Here is a 26,202-nt window from a genome sequence, read left to right on the forward strand (position 1 = left end):
CTCCCTTGCTGCCACAGTACCTTTGCACTTACTCTCCTTCTGCTCCAGTGCTTTTCTCCTAAACACATTCATGGTTGAATACCTCAGTGCCTTCAAGTGTTTGCTTAAATGCCATCTTCCAGGTGAATACTCTATTTAAAATGGTATCCCTGTTCCCAGGATGTTTAGTTCCCCTTGCCCTGCATACTGTTTTCCCCATAGTGCATTATGTATTTGTTTATTATTTTTAGTTGCAATTAGTTGTCTCCTCCTGCTAGACTGTAGGGCTTGTGAAAGAAGGGGTTTTTGTCTCTTTTCTCTGTTGTAGTATCCCAGCAGTGCTTGGACCTCAGTGGGTGTTCAGTGAATATTCAGTAAGTGGACGAATACGTAAATGCAAAGCTTGAGCCGTTTGCACTAGTCCTTCCCACCTTTTTGACAAAATTATCTGTGTATTTTTGCTATGGGCACTCCAAATTCTACTACTTCATTAATGTGCATTTTCATTTTGAAGATTTTTCTTTATATTTTTCTCTCATCCTTGAATATAAGCCATTCTTTTTATTTTTAAAAGTCAGCCAGATTTTTATATAAAATGTTAGAAATTAAGGCAGTATCTTATTGCATATTAGTAGGGAGAGACAATTCAAGGAACTTATAGAACTGTGCATTTTTTAGTTTTTTGTCTCATAAGCTCACCTTTTTTTCTTTTTATATTCATACATGTTCTGTCATTAAAAACCAAAAATTTAGTTTAAAATTTTTGTTTCCAGCTTTTTTGAGATATGGTTGGTAATATTATGTGTTTAAGGTGTTCAAGTATTGATTTAATACACTTACATATTGCAAAGTGTTTAGCACCATAGTTTAGCTAACTCTCCCATCTGGTCACATAAATACCATTTCTTTTTTGTGATGAAAACATTTAAGATCTATTCTTTTAGCTACTTTCAAGTATATTATAAAGCATTAACTATAATCACTATGTTGCACATTACATCCCCAAAACTTATTCATCTTATAACTGGAAGTATATATTGACCAATATCTTCCAATTTCTTCCACCCCTTAGCTTGTGGCAACTACCATTCTACTCTCTATGAGTTCAGCTTTTTTAGATTCCACATACAAGTGATATCCTACAGTATCTGTCTTTTTCTGATTTCTCTGAGTATTTCAGTTAGCACATCCTAGTTTTCTAATTTGTACTTAGTGACTTGATATTATTAAAATGCCAGGAAACAATTTATTCTGTTAAATATGTTATATTAAACCTTTTCCTCTATTCTTGAGTATAATTTTATTTCCAGAGGAATAATGTTCTAATTAGTAATTAAAAACATAGGGTGTTAAGATTCCATATGTAGAATTTACGACTCAACTTTATTATGTGTTTACCATATTCTAGAAACTTCTCTTAGAAGTTTCTTCCCCTTCTCCTAGGAGCTGGGTATTAAAAGATGAACAAGAAACATGGTTCACTGGTTTTAAAAAAAAAAGTCTCATATAATGTGGCAAGTCCTTGAATGGAGTGGAGGAGTGTACAAAGTTTTATGGGAAATTTTATGTTGCAGAATTTCTAAGGACTTCCAAAAAGTGAGATACTGCTATGCTGTTACAGGTTATCTATCTTTTCAGCTTTTATGGTCACTTAAATACAATTGAAATTAGTATTGGCAATTCAGCTAGAACTCTGTTATCTGTGCTACTAGAAAAATGTAGGAACAATGGAGCAATGTGGCCCAAAGTCCTAGATACAGGCCCACAGAAAAGTTGTTAAAAGTGAAAAATAGAAGGGAAGGAAGATCTAGGGAGAGAAATAACAACTGTGTGTGTGTGTGTGTATGTGTCAGGGGGTTGTATAGGATTTCCATACTTTTTAGGAAGAATATTATTCTGAGATTGCCCTTTCTTTTTCTATTATTCAAAAGGTCCTTTCTTTTTATGAAATTATAATAAAAATAAATAGTGGCTAGTTAACTGTTTTAGTGCCTCTACCTGGAAAAAGTCCACCTGTTCTTTTTTGTAATTCTGTTGGTATGTAAGATTCTCAAAATAAGGAACTACTGACAGAGACACTGTGTAGTTCTTGCAGCCGGTTTTTTGCTGTAGCCCAGCGTGCTTCAGCAACTCCTTGTATTCACAAGGCCCTGATCCTGTCTTCCTGATGTCTTCATCTCTGAAAATATGTCCATAGGTAAGGAATTAATAATAGAGATATTAACAATGTCAGTCAGAGGTCTTTGAGTTTGATGGCAGGAAAATAATCTACACCTATAATTAGAATTGATCAATTTTAAAATATTTTACTTCTTTTCCTGACGTTTCAATGACTGCTTTGGCATTAGAAGATAAAGCATGAGGGATAGCTAATGAAGGATTGGAAACAAATATTTTGTTAGAAGTTTGTGTGTGTGTGTATGTGTGTGCATGCGCATGTGTGTTTCTATTTATTCTGATTGGAACATAGTGTTAAAATAATGTAAAAGCCCTGAATCCTGTAATTTTGCTGCCAAAGCACTAGTCTGCATCAGTGGTGACCTTTGGGTAATAAATTGGAGAGCATGTATTTGTCATCTTTTGAGAAAGAAAACTGTAGAGATCTACTTAAGAATAATAAAGTACATGTTGATTGTCCAAGCTGGGGAAAATAATTAATATAAGCATACTTTGTTTTATTAAGCTTAAAGCTCAGCTTATTAAGATACTGAGATTTTTATGAAGATTTATGGCAGCCCAGGAAGTCTTTTAGTGCCATTTTTCCAATAGCATTTACTCGTTTTGTTTCTCTGGGTCACATTTTGGTAATTCTCATAATATTTCAAGCTTTTTATTACTGTTTGTTAAGGCGATCTGTGATCAGTGGTGTTTAATGTTTTTACTGTAATTGTTTTGGAGTGCCATAATCCACACCCATATCAGAGAGTGAATTTAGTAAGTGCGTGTGTTCTGTTTGCTCCACCAGCTGGCCACTCCCACCTTCCTCACCCTCTCCCCATTTTCTGAGACACACAATATTGAAATTAGGTCAGTTAATAACCCTACAATGGCCTCCAAGTGTTTAAGTGAAAAGGAGTCAATTGATGCGGCAAACTCCATTGTTGTCTTAAGAACTTGCCACAAACGCCCAGGCCTTCAGCAGCTACCACTCTGATCATTCAGCAGCCATGTGTCAAGGCAAGGCTCTCCACCACCACCACCAGCAAAAAGATTATGACTTAGTGAAAACTCAGGTGAGGTTAGCATTTTTTACAAAAAGGTATTTTTTAAGTTAAGATATGCACGTTGTTTTTTTTGGATATAATGCTGTTGCACACTTAACAAACTACACTATAGGTGAGGCATAATTTTTACCCACACTGAGGAACCAAAAAATTCATTTGACTGATTTTGTGGTATTTGCTTTATTGCTTTGGTCTGGAACCAAGCCTTCAGTATCTCTGAGGTATGCTTGTACACTGTTCTGCCTTGTTTTATGTTTTAAAATGGACAATTAACAGACATTTTTAACAAATACAGGCATACCTTGGAGATATTGCAGGCTCAGTTCTAGAACACCACAATAAAGTGAATTATCACAATAAAGTGAGTCAAATGAATTTTTTGATTTTCCAGTGCATGTGAGTTTATGTTTATACTCTACTGTGTGTCTGTGTAGACATAGTACAGTAGCATTATGTCTAAAAAATGATGTACATACCTTAATTTAAAAATGTTTACTGCTAAAAAGTGCTACCATTGTCAGAGGTTTTGGCCAGTCATAATCACTGATCACAGATCACTATAACAAAAGTAGTAATGAAGAAGTCTGAAATACGACACAGAGACATGAAGTGAGCAAATGCTTCCTTGACACAGGGTTGCCACAAGCCTTCAATTTGTAAAGAAAAGCAGTATCTTTAAAGCACAATAAAAGCAAAGCTTAATAAAATGAGGTGTGCGTGTGTCCCTGACATTAGTGGTGATGGTGGTGGTTAGTTGTTGTTATTTATCATAATCATCGTCATGAATGTTGCTGATGTGGACTCTGGAGTAAAACTACCTGGCTTTGAATACCAGCTGGGCAATGACTTAGCTGTTTGGGCCCCCATGTTTTTATCTGAAAAATGGGGTTATTAATAGTGGCCACTCATGAGAGATCCTGAGGATTAAAGGGAATAATGTATGTAAGGAATTTAGTGCTGTCCTTTGCAATGGTAAATGTCCATAATCACTGTTGTCTATCTTTTTACCTTGAACTGTCAGTACTGGCCTTTCCTGTCTTTCAGTTTGTTGCTTAGTTAATACTCACACCTTGGTCTCATTCTGCTGATACTCTCCTTACCTCTGTAACCACTCTATGAGACATGTTTTGAACATATACAAAGAGTGTATGTTTAATAATCAGTAAAATGTTTTTTAATCTTCTTAATAGATTGGAAAGATTTCTAAAAACAGCCAACTGTGTATTCACTTATTTTTAGCCTAGGCCAAGAAGGAACACTTTCACTGTTGTACATGTTACCAGGGACCTTTTTTTTCTTGGAAATGGGAAAGTTTCACTGTTAGCCTTCAACAAAATGAAAGAGAAAGAATTTCAAAGGTGAGGAAGATGAAAGAAGGGTTTTATAGTTATTACTTTAAAAACAGTGGTTTTAACCATGGCCACACATTAAAATCACATGAGATGCTTTTATAAAATATAAATACCTAGTAGTGGAAACACCACACCACCACCATCATCAACAACAAATGTTTTTATTTTTATTTTTTCCAAAATTTTTTTATTAAGGTATTATTGATATACCCTCTTACAAAGGTTTCACATGAAAAAACAATGTGGTTACTACATTCACCCATACCCCATTGCAGTCACTGCCCATCAGTATAGTAAGATGCCACAGAGTCACTCTTTGCCTTCTCTGTGCTATACTGTCTTCCCCATGATCACCCCCACACCATGTGTGCCAATCTTAATACCCCTCAATCTCCTCCCTCCCCACCTGCCCTCTCCTACCCCTCCCCTTTGGTAACTGCTAGTCCCTTCTTGGAGTCTGTGAGTCTGCTGCTGTTTGGTTCCCTCAGTTTTGCTTCGTTGTTATACTCCACAGATGAGGGAAATCTTTTGGTACTTGTCTTTCTCTACCTGGCTTATTTCACTGAGCATAATATCCTCCAGCCCCATCCATGTTGCTGCAAATGGTAGGATTTGTTTCTTTCTTACAGCTGAATAGTATTTCATTGTGTATATGTACCACATCTTCTTTATCCATTCATCTACTGATGGACACTTAGGTTGCTTCTGTATCTTGGCTATTGTAAATAGTACTGCAGTAAACATAGTGATGCATATGTCTTTTTGAATCTGAGAAATAATGTTCTTTGGGTAAATTCCTAGGAGTGGAATTCCCAGGTCAAATGGTATTTCTATTTTTAGTTTTTTGAGGAACCTCCATATTGTTTTCCACAATGGTTGAACTAGCTTACATTCCCACCAGCAGTGTAGAAGGTTCCCCTTTCTCCACATCCTTGCCAGCATTAACAATAAATGTTTTTAAAGCCAATACTTTCCATACAGTAATAAAATAATTGGAATGGTAAGTTTTTAATACTTTTTTAAACTAACATGTTAGGTTTGGGTTAATTTCTTATTGTTTATTTACATTGAAGTGTCTTGTGCAGTTAACATGTTGTACCTGGATGCAGTTCATAGGACATGAAGCCTAATTTTATTATTTGATCATTACATAGATTTATAGTTGTTTCCGTGTTTTGTTGACATATTGTTGGTTATATCTTGGGTTCCTTGGGTGTCAAGAACAATTCCTAATGGAAGTATAGTTCCACCAATAAAAGAGGATTCTTTTGTTTTCCTGAAATATATACTACAAAAAGGGAATTCTACTTGTGTCTGTGTTTACATGTCAAGTTAGTTGCAAGAATTTGGACAGACCACATAGGCAGGCAGTTAGGCATTTTACCACATGTGCTAGCATTCTATGCTTCAGTCAGTCCTTCAGGGCTAAGCCAACTTAATATTTTAGTGCTAAGTTCTCCTTAGAACTGTGAGACTAGTTTTCTATAAATATATGCTCATACTTGCTTTATGTGAATACTATTCTTATTGACTTTGTTGAAGTTTTGGACCATTGTGTGTGAGACCCTGATGGCATACATGGATTGGAATGTGTATACCTTAGGGCAGGTTCTAGGGATGAAGTGAAGGGGAGCAAAGACTACATGAATGTGCTCAGTTTGTGTGGTACCTTTATTTTTTGCAGAAGTTGGAAAAATGGATATCAGAAGACTATCTTAGGGCATTTTCAGTTTAAAAGCACTATTAAGTTAGAAGAATTTTATTTCAAATCTTTTGAATTGAAGTAACTGGTTATAAATATTGCTTATTAGGAGCTCAAATGATGTTACTGCTTAGCTTCCAATGCAGACATGACCATTTTATAGAAATATTTATTCACTGTATTTCCACATCCCTTTAAACAGCCTATGTGTGAATGAGTTACCAGCTACATTTTTTAAAAAGCAATCTGCCTTCTTACTGTGATAGTATGGCTAATAAATATGATGATGTGGGCTCTATTTATTTACTTGATTGGTATATTTGCAAGTGTGAATTTAGCATTCTGATTTTCAACAACTTCAGCTGACTGGGGTCCCCCAGCACCAAACGCAAAGGACACTGGGTTCATGTGTTCTTTCTTCTACCCTTGCTACTTTGGGCTTTGCTGAGTCCTTACTGAGTCAGGCCCCAAGGGAAGGGCTGATAATGAATTCGTGATCCTGTGCCCCAAACATTAGATGTGATAGAATAATGGAAGCTGTTGACTTCATTCATTCATAGGGAGGAATGAGCTTCTGCCAATTATGAACAAACAAACTATAATAGATAAACAACTAGCTCTTGAAATCATAATGAGAGTGAAGAGAGTTACGTGTGTGTACTTGTCTCCTTGTATGTGTGGTGTGTGCATACGATGGCGGGGTGGGCTATGGCTAAAATGTAGATAGCCCTGTTGACTGTTCTTTAGACACAAGGAGAATCTTTGTCTTTAATCTGAACTTTTGCTGTTGAATTCTGTGCCCATTTTTCTATTAGTTGTTACACTTGTAAATTTTAAAATTACTTGGGTATGAACATATTGAAGGTAGGAGTAGTTATTTTCCCCAGTTTACTGAGGAAAGTTGATAGGATTCTGGGAGATGGTATTAAAAAAGCATGTGGGGAAAAATGATGATGCTAAAAATGAAAGAGAAGGACAATACAGTGAGAAATACAGCTACCAAGTGGATGCCCACTTAGCTGGTTGCTGTGTATTGTCTGGGTGAGAAGCATATTCTGGAGATCAACTTAATTTTAAGAGTTGTTCTAAAGCAGTGGAATCTGACCTATAATCTTATCAAGCTGTGATAATTGGATCATTTATTCTCCCCTTTAAATAAATACCGCTGATGGCCTTGATGGTATCACATAACCATGTCCTGGTTCCTCTTTATTTGTGATTCTGTGGAGGCCTTCTCCTGGGTGAGGGATGGCCTGTGTCGGCCTGAGGTTTCCAGTGGAGAAGAGATGACATGAGCATCCACTGCCTGGTCTGCTTTGGAATTCTAGGATGACCTCTAAGTTCTCTGATTTTCCTACTTATTTCTAATGTTTATATGTATTTTTTTCTTCAAACTAAGCTGTAAGTTACTTCAGAAGTGTTTAGATTTTCGGGTGTCTTAGATTTGGGAGGTTGGTAGCTTTGAGTTGTTACAACCTAGTGCTGTTGTCTTGTGGTTACAGTGTACTGCCTGTCTGATTTCTTCTTTTTTGTTTATGAATTTTCCTTTATGGCTTAGTACCTGATACTTTTATAAATGTTTCTTTAAAAAGAATGTTTGTATCTGCTTCTGGGAAGGGTTCCATAGGTACTGAACTTATATCATTGAAACCTCTAGAGTACTCAGAGGGTGTTGCTTGTCTGACTCTGGGCTGTCCTGCCTCTCCATGTTTTACTTTGTCAGATCCCACTGGGACTAGGGAGTTGAGGGCAAGGAGGTTGGGAGCAGTGTAGCTGTGTGGGGCAGCCTGAGGGCCAAACATTAGAGGGAGAGCCCTTTGCTTGGACTGATTAAATTAGGTCATCCTTCAATACAAATGAAACATTTTCTTAAAAAAATTGTTGACATAAAGGAATTGACTCTTTGAGGAAACCTCCCTTCTATCTCCTCTTTATAATTTAGTCAGTCTCGATTACTTATGTTCTTTAAGGAGAGGAGGTCATTTTAGAAGAATTTAGTCTGTGATAAAAAAGCATAGCTTATTGCACTATGTGTTCATCTCTAGGGAATGGGCTAAGGAGCGATAGAGAAGGGGGTCAGCATGATCCTTTATGAATGGAGGTGTGTTGGAGATGAATTTGTTGATTTCTTTCTGTGTTCTTCCTCTTTTCTCTTTGCACATATCCTGTTTTATGAAATATATTACTCTTGCCTTTTGCTGAATTTGAATGTTTCATGGTGCTGAAGAGTCCAGTCTGGGTGTGAATCCTGTCTCCGCTACTTGTTAGCTGTATGACTCTGGGCACATCGCTCAGCCTCTTTGTGTCTTGGTTATCTTATCTGTGAAATTAGTAATAGTACCTACCCTATAGGGTTCTTGTTGGGATTAAATGAGATAGAATATGTGAAGATGCTTAGAATTGTACCCAATAAATGTGCTCAGTAGTGTTCAGTAAGTGTAAGCTATTTTCATTATTACATTAGACAGGTAGGGGAGCCAGCTTCACATTTGTCTATATCAGTTTGGATGAATAAGAATAAATTCAACTGTCTAACATTAGTTAAAAAATGATTTAATGTTGAATGCCTGAACTTTTTAAATAGCCTATATATGAGTCTCTTCAGTATTATTGCAGTGACCACAAAGATTAATCATTGTCACTGTTTAAATGATAGTTTGCTTTTTGGAGGAAAAGATGTTATTTATAGATGCTTTCATAAAGCTTATGTACTGACTTACAGAATTTTCCATGCAGATGGTCTGGTTTTTAAGGTTTATTAAAGTTAAAATATCAAAAGTAAGGTTAGTTAAAATTTCTCCTGAAGATTTTAACTTTAGTGCTACATTAATAAGCTTTTTGTTGTTCCCTATCCAGCCATCAAAACTTTCATTCATCTTCACAGTGTGGGGTCTGATTGATAACTTCAAAGACTTCAGTCCCTAACCTTTATGGTCCTGTGCATGTAATTAGCATTGGTTAAAGATATAATAGAGTCCTGTTCACAGGCAGCCTTGTTTACTGTCTATATTTTATGCAAGTGTTTTAAACACCCGAAGTGGGTAGCAATGACAGAGAAAGCTAGGTCTGACTAAATTTCATTCTTAGCTAGATGTTTTGGAAGTGATTTAAGTCTAGGGACATAGAATAAGACATATCTCATGACTTAGAGCCAAAGACTTTGGGGTTTGAGTTAGATGCATTATATCTTTGGGGACTTACCAGGGCTGAGGGTGTGGGAGACTCATTGGTTAAGAATAATTTCTTAATTTACAACTTGTTTGTACTGACAGTAGTAGTGATATTCTATATACCTTCAAAAATATTGGCCACTTCTCTTATTCTCTTATATCTGGTAGAGCAACCCTGTTTTCTGGTGTCCTGTCTGCTCCCATCCAGGCTTACCCTGAAGTTGATGTGAGCAGGCAGTGTTTTTGAGGAATTGTCAGTGAGATCCTGGGTATTTGGGCTAGCCCTTAGGTTGTGGGATGTGAGGAGGGGAGTGGGTTGTGGAGAGGAGCCTAGCTCTCGCTCCCTTCTGCCCAGGCTGCTGGTAGCTGTAAGGTGCATGCTGTTAGCCAGCCATTGCACTTAGCTCCAGGGAGCGGTGGCTCATGCTTTGAGGCCACTGTAAAGCATTTACTGGGAGGCAGGCAACTGAGGGTGGTTGCAAGTGACGGGCCAAACACTGTTAAAGTCCTTCTTGAATAGTACAAGGAGAATGTGGGAGTGTGGTTAGAGACCTGGGCACTTTGCCTAGCACTGTAACTCATTCATTGTGGAACCTTACCTCAGTGATTGGCTCTTAATTTTCTCTCTGAAAAATGGAGAATCATAATATAATGCAATCTGCTTACCTCTAAGAGTGTTTTGAGGAGTAACTAATTAATTACTTTGGATGAAGGTGGCATAGCCTGCTCTGGACATAATTTCATTGCCTTTCCAGGGAAGCTCCAGTTTGGGGGAATAAAACAGTGGAAAGAAGATAGGGCTAAAAGGGCTATCTACAACTTATTTGGTGTGTCTCAAGTCTAAGTATAGGTCAGGTTTCCGTTCTAGCTGAGAAATTTTAACCTAAAATTTTCTACAGTTTTTTAGAAGTGACACCAAACCTGCTGTTTGACCTGCTGTTTGTGGGCAAAGAACAGATGTTTATTCTGAGAACATATTAATAAAGATGTTAGTGGTTTTTCTCCCACTGTAAGGGGAGAAGATAGGTCCAAAGAAAGAACATAGATTTAAGTAGAATCTGCTCTTATTGTCCATTACTGATGTGCTCCTTTTGAGAGAGTTGGGATTACTTCATACTGTTGATTTTTCAAGTTTCTTTGACAAAGAAATTTCATAGATATTAAGCCAAAAACGACAAAAATATAAACACACACAGACACAACAGTTCTTTAAATACCAGGGATGTCAGTATGAACTTAAAGTGAATCTACTGACTGACATTTCTGCTTTGGAATTTTTTAGTATAACCAATTTAAACCAACAGTGACAACTCCTGACTTTACCTTATAATGGGAAGTTTGACCTTTCTCAGTGTTTTTAGTGTAAGGGTGTTGATATTGGGTGTTTTTGGTTAAAATTTGCTTCAACTGTGTAATGGCTCTTGGGATTTTGGTCAATCTTTGGTTGTGGAATAGCAAATGCTGTCAATTGTGTTGGTACCATGTAGTTTTCAAATTCAGGTTCTCTGAAGTAGTGGATATGGTATCCCTTCCCACCCATGTGTAACTGTTAAAAAGAACACTGTTGTCATGTGAATTCTTATTTTTTTGAGCTTGCTTTTAAAGTAACTTTCACAGAGAATTCCTGTTACTTAGAAATTGATGACAGACTTACACCATTTCCTTTTTTTTTCTTAGACGTTCCATCCTCAGAGCAGCCTGAACTGTTCCTAAAGAAACTTCAGCAGTGCTGTGTCATTTTTGACTTCATGGACACGCTATCTGATCTTAAAATGAAAGAATACAAGCGCTCCACTCTTAATGAACTGGTGGACTACATTACAATAAGCAGAGGCTGTTTGACAGAGCAGACTTACCCTGAAGTAGTTAGAATGGTGAGTTTCTTTTTTTCGCCTTGGACACTTTTAAGCCCCTTCATAGCGACCCACAGGTCTATTTATTGCAGAGGCAGGTCTCTGGAGGTCACCTCCGCAAAAGAGAGCCAGCCTTCTGAGAGCTAAGCAAAAGTAGTCGGCACGATACTAGAATTTGAAGAGCATGATTTCATGAGAATGAAATCCAGAACTTTTCATCTACAACAGTATTGGAGGAATCAATGACTTGAAAACATGAAGCCAAAGACTGCCAGGTTATTATTGGATTTCTGGCATTGGGAAAAGAAAAGACACAGGAGAATCAACAAAGTTTTAGATGTGTTTGAAAAATATTCAAGCTTGTTAGATGTCTTGATTTTTTTCTTTTTTGTCTCTATTGATTGTGGTATAGTAGAAATGGCTTTAAGCTTAATCCGATTGTGATTGTAGAATCTTTTATAAGCTAATCATTCTCTTTATAATCTTGAAATCAGGGGTGATGTCTTTCATTTTTATCATTGTTGTGCACTTTGTGTGGTTGTTAGGAGTTATGAGAAGAAACACATTAGCATAATACAAGTAATTATGTTCTTATTGTGTCAATAATTGGTTTTTTAAAAGCTGAGCCAAAAATATAGTTTTCTGTGACATTTGTGTGGGAGGGTTGCCTTCCATGGCATCCTATAAGATTTTCGATCCAGAGAGCAGTGTGCTGTTTCAGGGAGGCAGGGCTGGCCTGCTAACTGATGAAATTATGTTGCAAAGATCCAGAAGGGGCGGTGCATCATTGAGAAGCCCCTTGGAGAATACGGTCCACTCTCTGTGTACTGCCGAGAAAGTCTAGCTAGCCTTTGTATTTAACTTGTTTATCATTTGTGCTCCATAAATACAGGAAAGAGACATCTATGGTAGAGTAAATGTGGTTACAAATAAAATAGTTTAGATTTGGAAAGGGACCCGGTTATCATAACTTGAGAAATGACTGATGGATGAAAGTAATTTCCAAACAATGTGCAGTTTATTCTTTAGATCCATATCTGAGTGTATATTGCATTTGTTGTTAATTTATAGAAATAAATTAGAATGATTTCTATAGAAAAATAAAAAATAGAAAAAATAGAATGATTTTTAGGTTAAAGACATTGAGCTCTTGAGCAGTGCTTCTCAGTCAGGGAAGGTTTTGGAACAGGGATGGGCCCTTTGGAACATCTAGAAATGTTTGTAGTCATAGCCGGGATGAGGAAGGGAGTGCATCTAGTGGAAAGAGGCCAGGAACGCTGCTTAACTTCTGATGATACACCAGACAGCCCCTGCAACAAGGAATGTCTGGTCTCAAATATCGATAGTGCCACTGTTAAGAAACCCGGCTCTGGAGTCTGCATACTATTTTAAACCTTTTCACCTGATACTTAGGATCTTCTCTAGGCCATCCTTGGTCCTTGGTTTTACCTTATCTGTGTCCTCAGCCAACAGAGGTATCCACTGTTTGTAACTTCCTTCTATATCTTCCATGAGTAGTCCATGAGTATATAAGCATATACATGCACACACACATGTGTGTGTGTGTGTAGTTTTTTTGTAACCTCACAGATGGTGGCATACTATACACACTTTCTGTATTTTCCTTTTTTCACTTATCAATGTGTGTCAGTCTTGTAGCTGTGTAATACTTCATTGTGTGGATTTCCTCTAATTTTATTTAAATAGTACTCCATAAATATCCTTGCATATGTGTCAGTTTGCCCTTGTGGGAGAACATCTGTATATTTCCTGACTAGTTTTTTAATAGCCTTTGTGTTTTCCCTATTTCTGCACCTTCATGATTTCCCTGCCCCCCTGCCTCTAATTCTGATTCTCCTCTTCTTCTCAAGACCTGATTTAAATTGCTACCACTGTTCCCTGAGAAGTTCCTAGGTTCCTGTTTCCTTCAGTTCCTCTGCTTCTTGGTAACCTACCCTTTTGGAATTTGTTCATTTGCTGCTTTTTTATCTTTTCACGTGTTTATCTGATTTTTCTAATTAGACTATAAACATTTCTAGGCAGAAGCTGTGTCCTTCATGTCTCTGTGGCCTCCATAATGCCTCCCAGCCCAGATCTATCTGGAGTTTGTTGAAGTGAATGAATTCCCTATTAAAATGTGAGCGTTTCAGACTCGTGAATTACAATTAGAATACTAAAATGTCATTGGATATATTCAAATTTTAAAACCAGTATTTGGCATAATCTAAAAATTATTTTATTCTTAATGAGCCAGCTTGGTCCTAAACCAGCTTTGGTCTCTTAAAGGAGACCATTTTCTCTTCTTTTTTACCACTTCCTGCCCAACCCCTGTTAAAATTAAAAAGAAAAGAGACCCCTGTCAGTTGTATGTGAATGAATTTGTTTTTAAGTGTACTTGAGCCCTACCTTATGGGTTGTTGAATCTGTAGCATACATGCTAATCTAGGACATCAGAAAATAATGGTCTAGTTGGTAGTTTAGAGTTCCCAGAGGCATAATTTATTTTTCTTATCCTGTGATTTGTGAAATCATTGACTAATGATTTTACATGGTTCTTAGACAATCTGGGGCATTTACAGAGAAGGAGGTAGTGTGGTACAGTAGAAAGAGAAAGAACTTTGGAACTTTGGAACTTTTGAAACCTGGGTTCAAGTGCCAGCTGTGACCACATGTACATGCTCCGTCACCTTAATGTAGCCCTCCATATTTGGGGCCTTCAGTTTTCATGTGCACATGCATAGAAGAATGTAGGATCAGGGGAAGGATGGCTATAGGCCCTCCTACCCTGCTCTGTAAATAGTCTACGTAAGTAAAATTGTTACACTTTGGTTGTATATCAGGGTTCTCACTACCTCAAATATACATAAAATCTAGTAAGCAGGACATTTAATCGCTCTGAGAGCAGGGTCAGAACCAAGTCCACTGTGGTGTCCTCTACTCCCTCCCACTTGGTCACATCTGAGGCCATTGTATATAGATTCTGGCCACTGCAGGGAAGTGCCTCATTTGTATTGTGCCTGTCTTTGGGGTATTTTGTTAAGGATTGGTGATGATATGTGTAAAGCTCCAGAAACAGTCCCTAACACATGGCATGCATTCCAAATCAATAATGTTATGTTACGTTTTTCATGAATTTGTTACTAGATACTTGACAGTCATTGGTGATTTCCAGAGTTCTTGTTTGTGGACTTAAACTGCTCTGTCACCTGGTTGTTTTTATAGTCCATTGCCCCATGGTTCTCAAAATCTGTAATTCCAAGATTCTCCTGCCTGTTGTCACTGTCTCCACTTATTCCCCTTTCTTGTTGCTGTAAAATAAATTCCTTCACTAGGATTAATTAAGGAAATGGTAATTCTTTTAATGAAATATCAACGAAGTGATAAGTAGGTGTTACAAATCAGGATGAGTAATGACTTATGATGGCATGTTCTGATGTTAGCGTTATTACCAAAAAGCCTTTGATCCAGCCTGATGGGATCTGTACTTTGAGAGTTGTTATTCATGTTTAGGGGAAGAAAAGAGTGACATAAAGAAGTAATCTATGAGTTGTGGAAGCCATTTTTAGCATTTACATGAAGCCTGATAAAGGCTACTAGAATTAAGAAAGAAAAACAATTCTTTACATGTAAACAAAATAAACAACACAACACCTGACTTGCTGAAGAGTAGTGTGAGGTGGTGGGGAGAGTCCTAGTCAGAGAACCTGCAAGTCACTGTCCTTATTTCTCATCTCACGCTCAAGTGGTGGGAGATCTTGGCTAAGTAATTTTCTCTCTAAGCCCCAAGTTCTCCTGTCTTGAGTGGAGGGAGTTGATGATCTCTCACATCCTTATGGCTCTGAAAACTACCAGCTCTTTTGGTCAGTACTCTTAAGAAATTTAGAATGTATACCACCATTATTAAAATTTACAAACTGTTGTCCAAAGTAGTTGCATAGGTGAGTGTTTCATCTATTTATCATGAGGTCATATCTGATGGAAAAACAAGAATTAGGACTTTTAGTTCTTTAGGCTTTGGCACATTCTGTTTTGTATCATCTCAAGTATCAGGCACTTGTCCTTGAGGTAGTATTTTTACCACATTATGCTAATGTTTTCTTTCTGATTCAGTTGCTGTGCATCCATCAGAAAGATTTCTTAGAATTTATGGCTCTCCCAGTAATCTTGTGTTAACATTTTTCTTGAACTCTGTTTTTGAAATTCTTTATATTCACATGTCTTCTTTTAAAAAAAGTCTCTTTGTGGGGATATTTCAAATGTGAGATGAAATCTCAGTGAAGATATTGTTTTAGTTAACTCCAGATAATGTTTATTGAATGACTTAAAACCACACTTTTACATTTTGATGATTTAAAAAAAGCAGGGCCCTCCTCTGTCAAATTCACAATCAGGTAGAGAGAATGTTCATGTGTACACATAATAAGATTAATGTCAGTGTGCATTTATAGTAGTATGTACAAAGCAAGAAAGGAGTAGACAGAAAGGGTGATTAATCAGGCTAGGTAGGGGTACTTAAGGAAGGCTTTACAAAGTGAGTAAAACCTCAGTAGGGTATTAAAAGATGAATACATGTTTTCCAGGTGGCTGAAATAATGTTGAAAAAGAGAATTACATGATGCAAAGGATTTTCCAAACCCCATGATTTATTCAGAGAAACACAAATAGTGTTTTGATGTTACAGCAGTGTGTGTGTGTGTGTGTGTGTGTGTGTGTGTGTGTGTGTTGGGGAATGGGAGGAGGTGAATGGTGGCAGTTGATGTAGATGTGAGCCAGATTCTGAAAGAACCTCACAAATACCACTGAAAAATTTTAAGCAGTTGCATGACATGCTCAGATTTGTATTGTAATGGCAGTGTGCCAGATAGATTGGATGGGGCTGAACCTGTGTTAGAGATGTTGTGGAGGGCCTAAACCAAGCTGAGGTGTGGAAGTAGAGAAGGAGAGAGGAGGATGGTATTTGAAGCTCACTTAGGAGATACAGTTGAAGCCACTTAGCATTTGTGTGGGTGTTTGGAGTGTGAGAGAGGAAGGAGTCTAGGATAGCTTTGGGAATTCAATACTTGGTTGTGCTGCTGCTTGAGAAAGGTGCAGGAGGGAGAGAGAGCTGGTTTCGGATGGATGTTGAGTTGACTTTTGATGTGTTAACTTTGAGGTTATAATAGCCCTTGATTTGGAAAGCTGGAGTTGGAGACTAGTAATTATCAGCATGGGGGTAGGGCAAGGAAGAACAGGAACAGTGATGGAACTCCAGGTGATCCCAGGGAATCACTGTGCTTCAGTGCGGTGGTACCGGTGGAAGCAAGTGGCTTGAGGAGGGCATGAACTGTGAGGAAGCTGAGATGATAGGATGACTATCAGTAAGGATTGCATGTGCAGTGGTGGAATCTCGGAGGTACTGTCTTCATTAGAGTTAAACCCTATCACTTCTCTCCTGCAGAAAGTGTATATTGTTGCACTGGTCATTAGCTTTGTCTTGCCAATGGGTTTCAGCCCTGGGCAAGTTCACTATGGATTCAGTGTGACCAAAGAAATGACAGTAGAACGTTCTTGGGTTGAAAGGGTTTTATACCCAACTTTATTTCCACAGTGGCAGGTTAATCACTAAAATCCTGTTCACTCAGAGCGAGTCTGCACACAGCAAGCCGGTCTCTGCCTCTGGGCCTCTCTGCCCACACAGCCGTCCTCTGGGCCTCTGTCCTTGGCGCTGCCACCACTCCAGCCTCTGCTCTGCTCTCCTGCAGCCTTGCAGCCATGCCACCCTGTTGCCCATAGCACTGGGCAGAGTTCTTTATATAGAGTCAATAACAACGTATTGCCCACACATGTGTAGTGAGCTAGCCAACCAGGGCCAGGTGAGAATCCTGGCCACAGGAACTTTCATTTTATCCATAAGCTTTTATTATTTTTGTATTTTGTCTTTATGACTTGGCTTCCTTGGCTGCAGAGTCTGCCCATCTCCTAGTCAGTGGTTAAATCGAAATCTCTGTTGTCTTGCCAACAGGTTTCAGCCCTAGACGAGTTCACTATGGTTTCAGTGGGAATGAGGAATGACAGTGAAACGTTCTTGGGGTGAAAGGGTTTATACCTTTCACCCCGGTGTGTCCCATGGTGGCAGGTCAATCCTGTTCACTTAGAGCAAGTCTGCATGCAGCAAGCTGGTCTCTGCGTCTGGGCCTTGCTGCCCCCCCACAACCATCTCAGTTTCTGTGGTCGTCGCTGCCACCACTCCAGTCTCTGCTTTTCTGCAGCCCTGCATCTGGGCAGCAGCCCAGAGCATGGAGTGGAGCTCTTTATATAGAGTCAGTAATAATTTATTGCCCATACGTGTGTAGTGATCTAGCTGACCAGGGCCAAGTGAGAGTCCTGGCCATAGGAACCTTCATTTCCTCCACACTCCACCCCTCCAGGATTCTTGCCTCTCTGTGTGCCCTTAATCTGCAATGGTCCCCATGCAAGGAAGCTGGAACATGTAACTAAATTCCCTAATAATAACAGAGGCTACAACAAATAACCCTCAAGCCTGAGGAGATTCATTGCCACTAAGTGGTCATCCTGGTTGTTTTCAGACTAGTTCTGCTCAGATGAGTTAACCAAAAAGACCATGGGTGGGCCTGACAATACCCGCCTTCTCCAGCCTCTCCACCAGAAAGTCTTGCAGACACACAGGCCAGTCTTGTCCCTTTGTCTCTAGCTTCTGCCTCTTTGTCCTCAGCGGCCGGAACTGCTGCTCTGGTTTCAATTGCTGCCGCAGCTCCAGTAAGATTCTGTCTGACTCTCCATCCAATTTCTCTGTCTGCTCCTGCCTTTATCAAATCAACCCACATCTGGGTCCTCATGACCTTCATGGGGCCCTTTAAATTCTTCCTTCGAGCAGCAGACCATATTTCCATTTGTGCTTTCATTGCTTGAGCCTGAGGAGAGGAGCAGAGCATAGAGTGCTCCATGACCTGGAGGAACCCGCAGCTGCTGAGTCTATATTTTCTTTTGGACTTTCCACCAGCTTTCAACCGGGTGGGGTTTCAATGAGGGGGTACTGATGCCTCCAACCCCACCTGTTAGTCAAACCTCCACTTCTGCATTTCTCGGGCTGATGTCTTCACTTCATCCTTCCCTTGCCCCATGGCACCTGGCAGCCTGCACACTCGTGCTGCTGCTTCTCCAGCTGCATCTCTTCTCTGGTTGTTGCTTTTTGGGTACTGTGCCATCCTTTACCATTTGCACAGTACCTCATACCATTTGCATAGCACCTCATAGTGATGCCATTTCAGTCATTAACAATTTTTTTACCCCACCCACGGCACCTCACAGCTCACGTTCTTGTGCTGCCTCTTCTCGTGCTTCCTGTAGGAGGATGTCTTTCTCCCTTATGGCCTTTCTCAAGAGAAAAAAACCCAGCCTCCCAATTTCGCAGCCTCACGGGCACTCTGTTTCTTTAAAGAATTCCTTATTTTGCTGAGGGCCAACTTTACTGCCTCAGGTGTTGCCTCTACCCTTCCCAGTCTTGGGGTGAGGCCTGGTCCTCTAGGAGGCAATCCCACATCAGACCACATGTCCGTTGGGGGACACTTGAAGGTCTTCCCATCCATAGGTGCAGCTCTCTGGAGCACCCTCCCATGAGGACAGCCTCTTCTGTTCCTTGGTCAACAATGAATCCTGCCAACTATGCTAATTATCTTGCCAGTGGGTTTCAGCCCGGACAAGTTCACTATGGACTCAGTGACAATGAGGAATGATGATAGGACGTTCTTGGGGTGAAAGGGTGTATGCCCAACTTTATTCCCACGGTGGCAGGTGAATCACTGAATCCTCTTCACTCAAAGTAAGTCTACATGCAGCAAGCTTGTCTCTGCCGCTGGGCCTCTCTGCCCCCCGCAGCTGACACAGTCTCTGTCCTCAGCACTGCCACCACTCTAGTCTTTGCTCTCCCGGAGCTGTTCAGCCCTGCAGCTGTGAAGCATCCCAGAGCAATGGATGGAGCTCTTTATATAGAGTCAATAACAACGTGTTGTCCATACATGTGCAGTGGGCAAGCTGACCAGGGCCAGGTGGGAATCCTGGCCACAGGAACCTTTACTTTATCCACATCTATATAGATGTGATCATAGAATATGTGATTTTTCAAAGCTAAAGTAGTTTTAAGGCAAAACATATTGAACAATTTTTTTCTTCCTTTTCTATTGAAATCTTTTCTTGAGTCCTTTATATTGTGTCTTGGTCACTATTAGCTTTGTTTTTCTCCACTCTCAAATTATACCCTGCTATTTGGTTATCTAAGTGCCTTATCATTTATGCATTCTTTGATGTAACTGGAAATCAGAGCTCTGGTTAGCCTCTTAATAGAATAACATGGTTTTGGAGAAAGTTATGAAGTCATAGTTAAGGGTCTCAGAGTCTGCCTACACAGACTCTTAGGAGTGCTTTGTTAAATAAGTTCACTAATACTCTGTTGGCTGAAGGACAGAGAGTTTCTTTTAATATAATAACAACTATCTAAATGTAGCCTTGGGAATGTTAACTACCAGGGGGTAATATGAAATTTCCATTTATAACTTAATGACAGGGAGTATAACTATACATCCTGGTTAGACTTTGCCTTGGAGGTGACTCTTGAGACCCAGAGGAGACAAGATCTGTACGTGTGAGCCATTGGGGGTAGTGCTAGAGGGGTCTGCTTGCATGATTGTAAATGATAGGAATGGTGACAGAGAATTGAATGATATCTGGGGAAGGCATTTAGGAACTGAAGTTACCGGTATATTTTGAAGATAGGATAAGTCTAAAAGATAGGACCTGAGAACTAAATTAGAAAGTAAATAATTCCTTGGTACTTAGAAAAACATTTAAAATTACAGTGAAGATTACCAAAAATGTTTTTAGAATGAGATAAAAAAGAATTCACTGCTCAAGGTTAGGAGCAGATTATTTCCATTTGTAGTTCATTAGAAAATAGAGAAATTGGTAGGCACTTTGTCTTTTCATTTATTACTATTTTAAACAATCACAAGCGGTTTCTTTAGTTAATGCTCCTTTAACAATATTCACTTAGCATCTTAGGGCGTCCATATGGTTTCTTGAGGTTAGTGAATCCTCTGATGTTGATTTTAAAATTGTGTTTGTTTTGTGTAATCTTGTGGTAAAACATCTATAGCTTTTAATATTATTCAAAGACATATCTGACTCCACAATGGTCAGATTTTGATTTATCACAAGTGCAGTGCTCTGCTAGGTGCTGCTATGTTGGAAAAATATGAGACTGGAGAGGAGCGGGGTCTTCCCATTTATGGAAGTAACTAAAGATAAAAAATGGAGTTGTTAGAATGATTTCACGGATGAAGCCATCTGGGCCTGGAGTTTTCTTTCTGTGGAGGTTTCTGGTAGTAAATTCAGTTTCTCAAATACATGTCTCACTTCAGATTCTCTGTTTCATCTTGTGTCAGTTTTGGTAGGTTGTTATAATAGTTACTTAACTTAGAGTTGTAATCAAATAGAGGTTCTCCACAAAGGTGTATACTGATGAAAGGTCACCAGCTCCTGTACACCTTCCATTGTCATGATCTGCAGCAGCTACCACATATGTGTTAATTCAGTCTTCACAACAACCCGGTGAAGTAGGTGGTATTATTATATGTATTATTTTATAGATGATGTAAAGGAAGTAGAGCTGTTCAGAAACTTGCCCAAGTGTACTCAGTTGGGTAACTGGCAGAGCTGATATTAGAATCCAGGCTGTCTTGACTCCAGCACCTATATTCTTAACTACTGTGCTTAATGCTTTCCTGAAATCATTCTTTCCAACAGGAATGAGGACTGAAACCTCTCAAAGATTGGACTTTTGCTTCTGTACTGTGTTTTTTCCCTTGAGCTCTTCTAAATAGGTAATATGGCCTTTGCTTAGCTTTTCCCTGTATCTTTTGCTGTTCTGACAAAGCCAGATTAAATAGTAGGCTTCAGGGTTAAATGTTCATTTTTGCTTAAGAAATAGCTTCCCTTTCACTCCCTGTCTCCTCACCACCTTGTGTAATAACTACACTGCCTTTGTGTTATTCTTGAATTAACAGTGCTTCTTAGCCTTTTTTTCCTGGCCTGCCACTCTCTCAGGAGGGCTGTGAAGTTCAGAACTCTTCTGCGTTCCACCCTAAATGACAGTCCTTAAATGATCCATCCCCTAAGTCCGTGTGTTTCCCTCATGCCTCTTCTCTCTCTGTCCCATTAGAAGCAGGCAGGCCCGATCAGTATAGTCAAGGCATCCTTAAGTTGCTTGGTTAGCCTGAGTTTGGAGCCAGGGAGGTGGGTGATTTTAACATCACTCCTTCTCCTTGCTGGCCCCTAATACTTGGGTGCACCTTAGGTATGTGCAGCCTGCTCTTCCTTTGTGTTGCGCTTCCTGGGTCAGTGGTATAGACACGCTGACCTGGGCCCAGCGCTGCCACTTAGCTGTGATCTTAGATGAGTCTTTAACCTTCTCAAACTTGTTACCTCACTGTAACTTTGTGAGGTTGTTATGATGATTTGTTGTTACTCACAGTACCACCTCTGCTAGACTTACCTTTTTTCTTAGGTTGATTAATCAGTTTTTCTGGTTACAATGAAGTCTTGCTAACCTGAAAGCTTTTTGGTCTCTTTAAGGTGACATTCCACGTTGTCGCTGACTATTGATTTTAAACTTTAATTTTCTTTGGGAAATTTTTCTTTTCATGTCTTTTTTTTTTTTTTAGAACCTGCATTTTTTTTTAGAATCTGCATTTGCCTGTGTCTATAATTATTTATACATCTTTGTATATTACTGCTTTTAGTTTACCTAAATACAAATTTTCCTGATATACTTGCATATTGAGTGTCCATAGTATATTAATTATTTGCCATTTCTCTCCTGCAAATATTTTCTCTTAAGGAATTTGACAGGGATTTTAATGTGTTTAGTTTTAATTTAAATGTGCTAAGGAAGGAGCAGGGTTTTACGTGGGAAGCAACTGAGCTACTCATGATTACTGCTATTTGCTTCATTTACAAGCTATAGTCCTTCTGGCTTAACTGCTTCACAGAGTGTTCAGAGTTTTCAGTATACTTAAAATTGTTTGACAGCTGTGACTTGTCTAGCGCTGCTCTGTCCAATACTATCATCTCACTGTAATGAGAGTATTCCCCACCCCCCCACTCCATGCTGGCTGCCCCTGAAGCTGGCAGGAAAATTTTGCAGGATAAGTTACAGTACTGCATTCAAGTTTAGATTTCTCTTTTCTCCCACCTTTTATTTAACCTTGAAGCTGCAAATAGGGTTAGCTGTGTAAACAATACTTCTGGAAAAATATACCAAGAAAATGGATGATAAATGGGAAATACTGCCTATGGCGTGTGTGTGTGTGTGTGTGTGTGTGTGTGTGTGTGTGTGTGTGTGTGTGTGTGTGTGTCTTGGATAATTCTAGCACTTGGTATTAGTTTATATGATTCAGCCACCTCTCTACTGAGGAACGACAGAAATGAGAGGGATTTATTGGTTGATTCTCTAAGGAAAAAGCTGTTCACACCACAGTAGTGCATTATTAGTTGGAAAAAGCAGAAAAAATTAGTGTCCTCAAAATGGAATTCTCCGAGACAGTAATGCTTGAGGCAAGAATTTGGCAAGCAAACAATGAGCAGGTCATTTCCAGGATATAGTTGGCTTCTGACCAATATTAAAAGCCACATTTGATCTGCGGATGAAAACAAGAAGAAATGTGCTATCCAGTGACCACTGCGGAGGAAGTTGCCTCTGGAAAGCAAGGATAAGATAAGGGATTTTTAGAGTAACAACACAGTTACAATGATGAATAGGGAAAGGTGGGGTTGGTTGAGCAGTGAAGGGAAAACTGTAAAGACCAAAGCCTAAGGCAGTTAAGCCGGCCCAGCAAGGAGGAGCATTGCTGGGAGGGTGAGGGACGACATGGAGAAGAGAGGGTTTTGCTGAATAAAAAGAGAACTGGTCATAACTATTTGCTAAGTTGGAGACTAAGGCTGTTTTTTAATAAAATGGATAAGTAAGCTATAGTGGAGAATATGATGTTTCCTGACACTTCAGAAATGTAGGTAACAAACAGGGAGTTGAGGTTGGACAGGTAGGATTAGGTTCTAAATGGCTTAGCTTGAAATACTGTGAAATATCCCTTCCTGAAGAAGTTAAGGCCTTTGGATGAAAATCAGGTGGAACACCCTGGAATAACACAGGCATCTTCCTTTTGTGGAACTTTCAGCTTTTTCTCTTAGAAAAGTTAGAAAAATTTGTTAAGTTTAGGCATAGAGAAGGTGCCGGAAAAATTGCATTTTGTATTTGTCCTGCCATCAGGTACAAATTGAGGAGTCTGTTATGCCCTGTTCTAGAAGGGAAGAGTAGTTATTTGAGAGGTAAAATAATCAGAAGGCAATGAACTTTAAATGCACATTTAAAATGAAAGCTAATGGATGGCGGGAAGTTCCTGTCTCTAGAGCCCTCTCCTGGTTTTTTTGGAGGAACTTAACAGCCCGCTTCTGCCTCCCCTTCCAAGATGAAGCCAACATACCTCACTGAGGCTGGGCCTGTCTTACTCAGTTCCTTATGAAGCAGTGATACCTGGTAAAGTGTGATGTTAATCTGTGGTCAGATGTAGTTGTTTTTGTTTTTATTACTCATCAGCTAGTTTAGGGCTCTGTTTTACAAATGAAAGATTACAGAGACAGGGAGAAACTTAAACGCATAGACACACAAAGTAAGGATAGTGATAGTTTTGGCAGCTTCCTGTTTATTTTTAGTGATTTCAAATAAGATCAGATATTCAATAGCCAGAAACATATATCTGGAGCCTCAAGTGTTTTGGGTGTTTTTTTAATTCAAGAGGCTTAATTTTTCTTTTAGCATTAACTGATTTTGAACCGTAAAGTGTTTAAAGCAGATGTCAGATTATATATGTTCTCAGAAGAACCCTGTGTTGTTATTGTTTTATCAACTTGTGCAGTTTGGTTCTTACAGAAATCACTTCATTTTGCCAATTTGAGTACCTTTCTGGGGTTTAGGACCGGCAGTTCATGCACAGTGAAATGTAGCAAAACCCTGATACTGCATGGCGAGTCTGTGTGCAGGGTGTGAGCGCTTGACTGTACATGCTGGCAGTATGAGGGTCTGCTCTGTGTTTAGATATAGTAAGCACTATGACTATTACAGTGTTTACACCTCTATTTTTGGATTCCAAGATTTAATAGCAAATCTTCACTTTTGGATTCACTGCTACATTTCCAATTTTGGAGACAGTGCAATATAGTTGTCTCTTTGTGAAATGTCATTTCCCTGCGATGATTTTATGTGGGGAAAACATACTCAAGAGAGAATTAATTTAACATTACTGTCACCATTTCTGCAGGTAAAAATTGCCTCTTATTTTGAGCAAAGTTTAGTCTTGAAATAGAAGCCTAATGGGAATGGAGGGCTCATGGTTGGAATTCATGGGAAGTAAGGTGGAGAGGCAAGAATGGGTCTAGATTACAGAGATTTTGGAAAGCTAAATAGAGGAGGTGAGACTTAATCTTGCAGATAGCAAGCAGGAAGTTGCTGAGGTTATTGAACATAAGGTGGATTATAAATGATACTCTTATTTTTCTTTTTCTAGCATCCACAAAGTAAGTCCATACCCTTCTGTCAGCTCCTTAAGGGAGGTTTTAGGCAGGCCGTATAACGCAGGATGACTGGTGGTAGAGAGCTATTGTCTTAATCTTGTCCGACGGTGGCTAAAGAAGAGGAAATGGCAAAGAATACGTAAAGGAAGTCCCTATCTCCTATATATTTCCCCTGTGCTCATCAAGGAAAATTTGGAAACCAGAGAAAAAATTATTACACATAGTTTCATTATTTAAATTCAATCATTATTCACATTTTGGCAATTTTCTCCTAGTCTATTTTTTTAAATGAGGTTTTTTTCCCTTAAAATATTTAACCATTCGTACCATGCAATACAATTTTGAGAACAGGTCTAAAAGGGCAGTGAATGTGCAATGAATTTAACAAGTCTGTCCTAACTGTAACTCCAGATCTAGAACGTTACTATTACTCCAGAAAATTTCCTTGTGCCCCTTTCCTGTGTCAGTTAAGTTCTTTCTTCTAATCTTACCATATATATAATTTTAAATTCTTTTTAAAAGTTTCTTTAGCATTGTGATGTGAACATGCTTTCATGTAATTAAATATCTTTTTAAAAACATCATTCTAATGGCTTTCCATAATTCCATTATATATACTGTTGTTTACTTTTTTCCCATTTTGGAACATTTACTCTGTTTGCAAATTTCCACTATTAAAAGTAAACCACCATTAGCACCAAAGACACATTGTGAAGGAATAAATAAAATGACCCATTGATAAGTTGTGTAAAGCAGATAAAGGAGAGGCAGAGTTGAAAATTCCAGAGGGTTAGACAGGATGGGGAAGATGAGAAGAGAACTCTTCCTCTCCCGGGAAGTGGAGGTCAGTGAGGATGAGCTTGGTTTTGACTAGATTGAATTTGAGATCTAGTGAGATGTCGGAACTGCTCTGTATCTAACTGGAAATATTTTAAAGTGATACATGTACTTGTTCATTGGGTGTAATGATGGTTTGAGGCATTCATTTAACATCTGTATTCAGTATCCCAAGATCCAGAATGTGCTTTACTTTCTATTTTGCTTTTCACCAAGATCTACTAATGTGGTTGGTGCTAATTCTGAGGAAGAAACTTGATGTGGGGATCTCTCATTTACCTTGGCTAAGAAGATTAGAGCAGCTGGCATTTGGTTTTCTTTTGATTCTACTGGGTTCTTTCCTACTTTTTGGGGATTAACATTCACATAAGAAAATTAAATTACTTGAATTAAAAGTTACTGGAAAGTGGAAGAAAAACTTAGTAGGAAATAACTGCAAACTTCTGAATAAATATAGGCAATTGA

The 26,202-nt window shown here is 38.9% G+C and overlaps 1 protein-coding gene across 2 annotated transcripts in view; it reads left to right on the plus strand.

Moving 5' to 3' along the window:
* PPP2R5E (protein phosphatase 2 regulatory subunit B'epsilon) overlaps positions 1-26,202 on the plus strand; it is a 138,268-nt gene that overhangs the window by 61,777 nt on the left and 50,289 nt on the right. For both annotated transcript variants that reach the window (XM_073242286.1, XM_017669193.3), the window contains exon 3: positions 11,105-11,301. In XM_073242286.1, coding sequence (XP_073098387.1) covers positions 11,105-11,301 — 197 coding nt within the window. The remainder of the gene's footprint in view (positions 1-11,104; positions 11,302-26,202) is intronic.

The sequence above is a fragment of the Manis javanica genome, chromosome 8, assembly GCF_040802235.1.
Source record: "Manis javanica isolate MJ-LG chromosome 8, MJ_LKY, whole genome shotgun sequence".
Classification (NCBI taxonomy): Eukaryota; Metazoa; Chordata; class Mammalia; order Pholidota; family Manidae; genus Manis; species Manis javanica.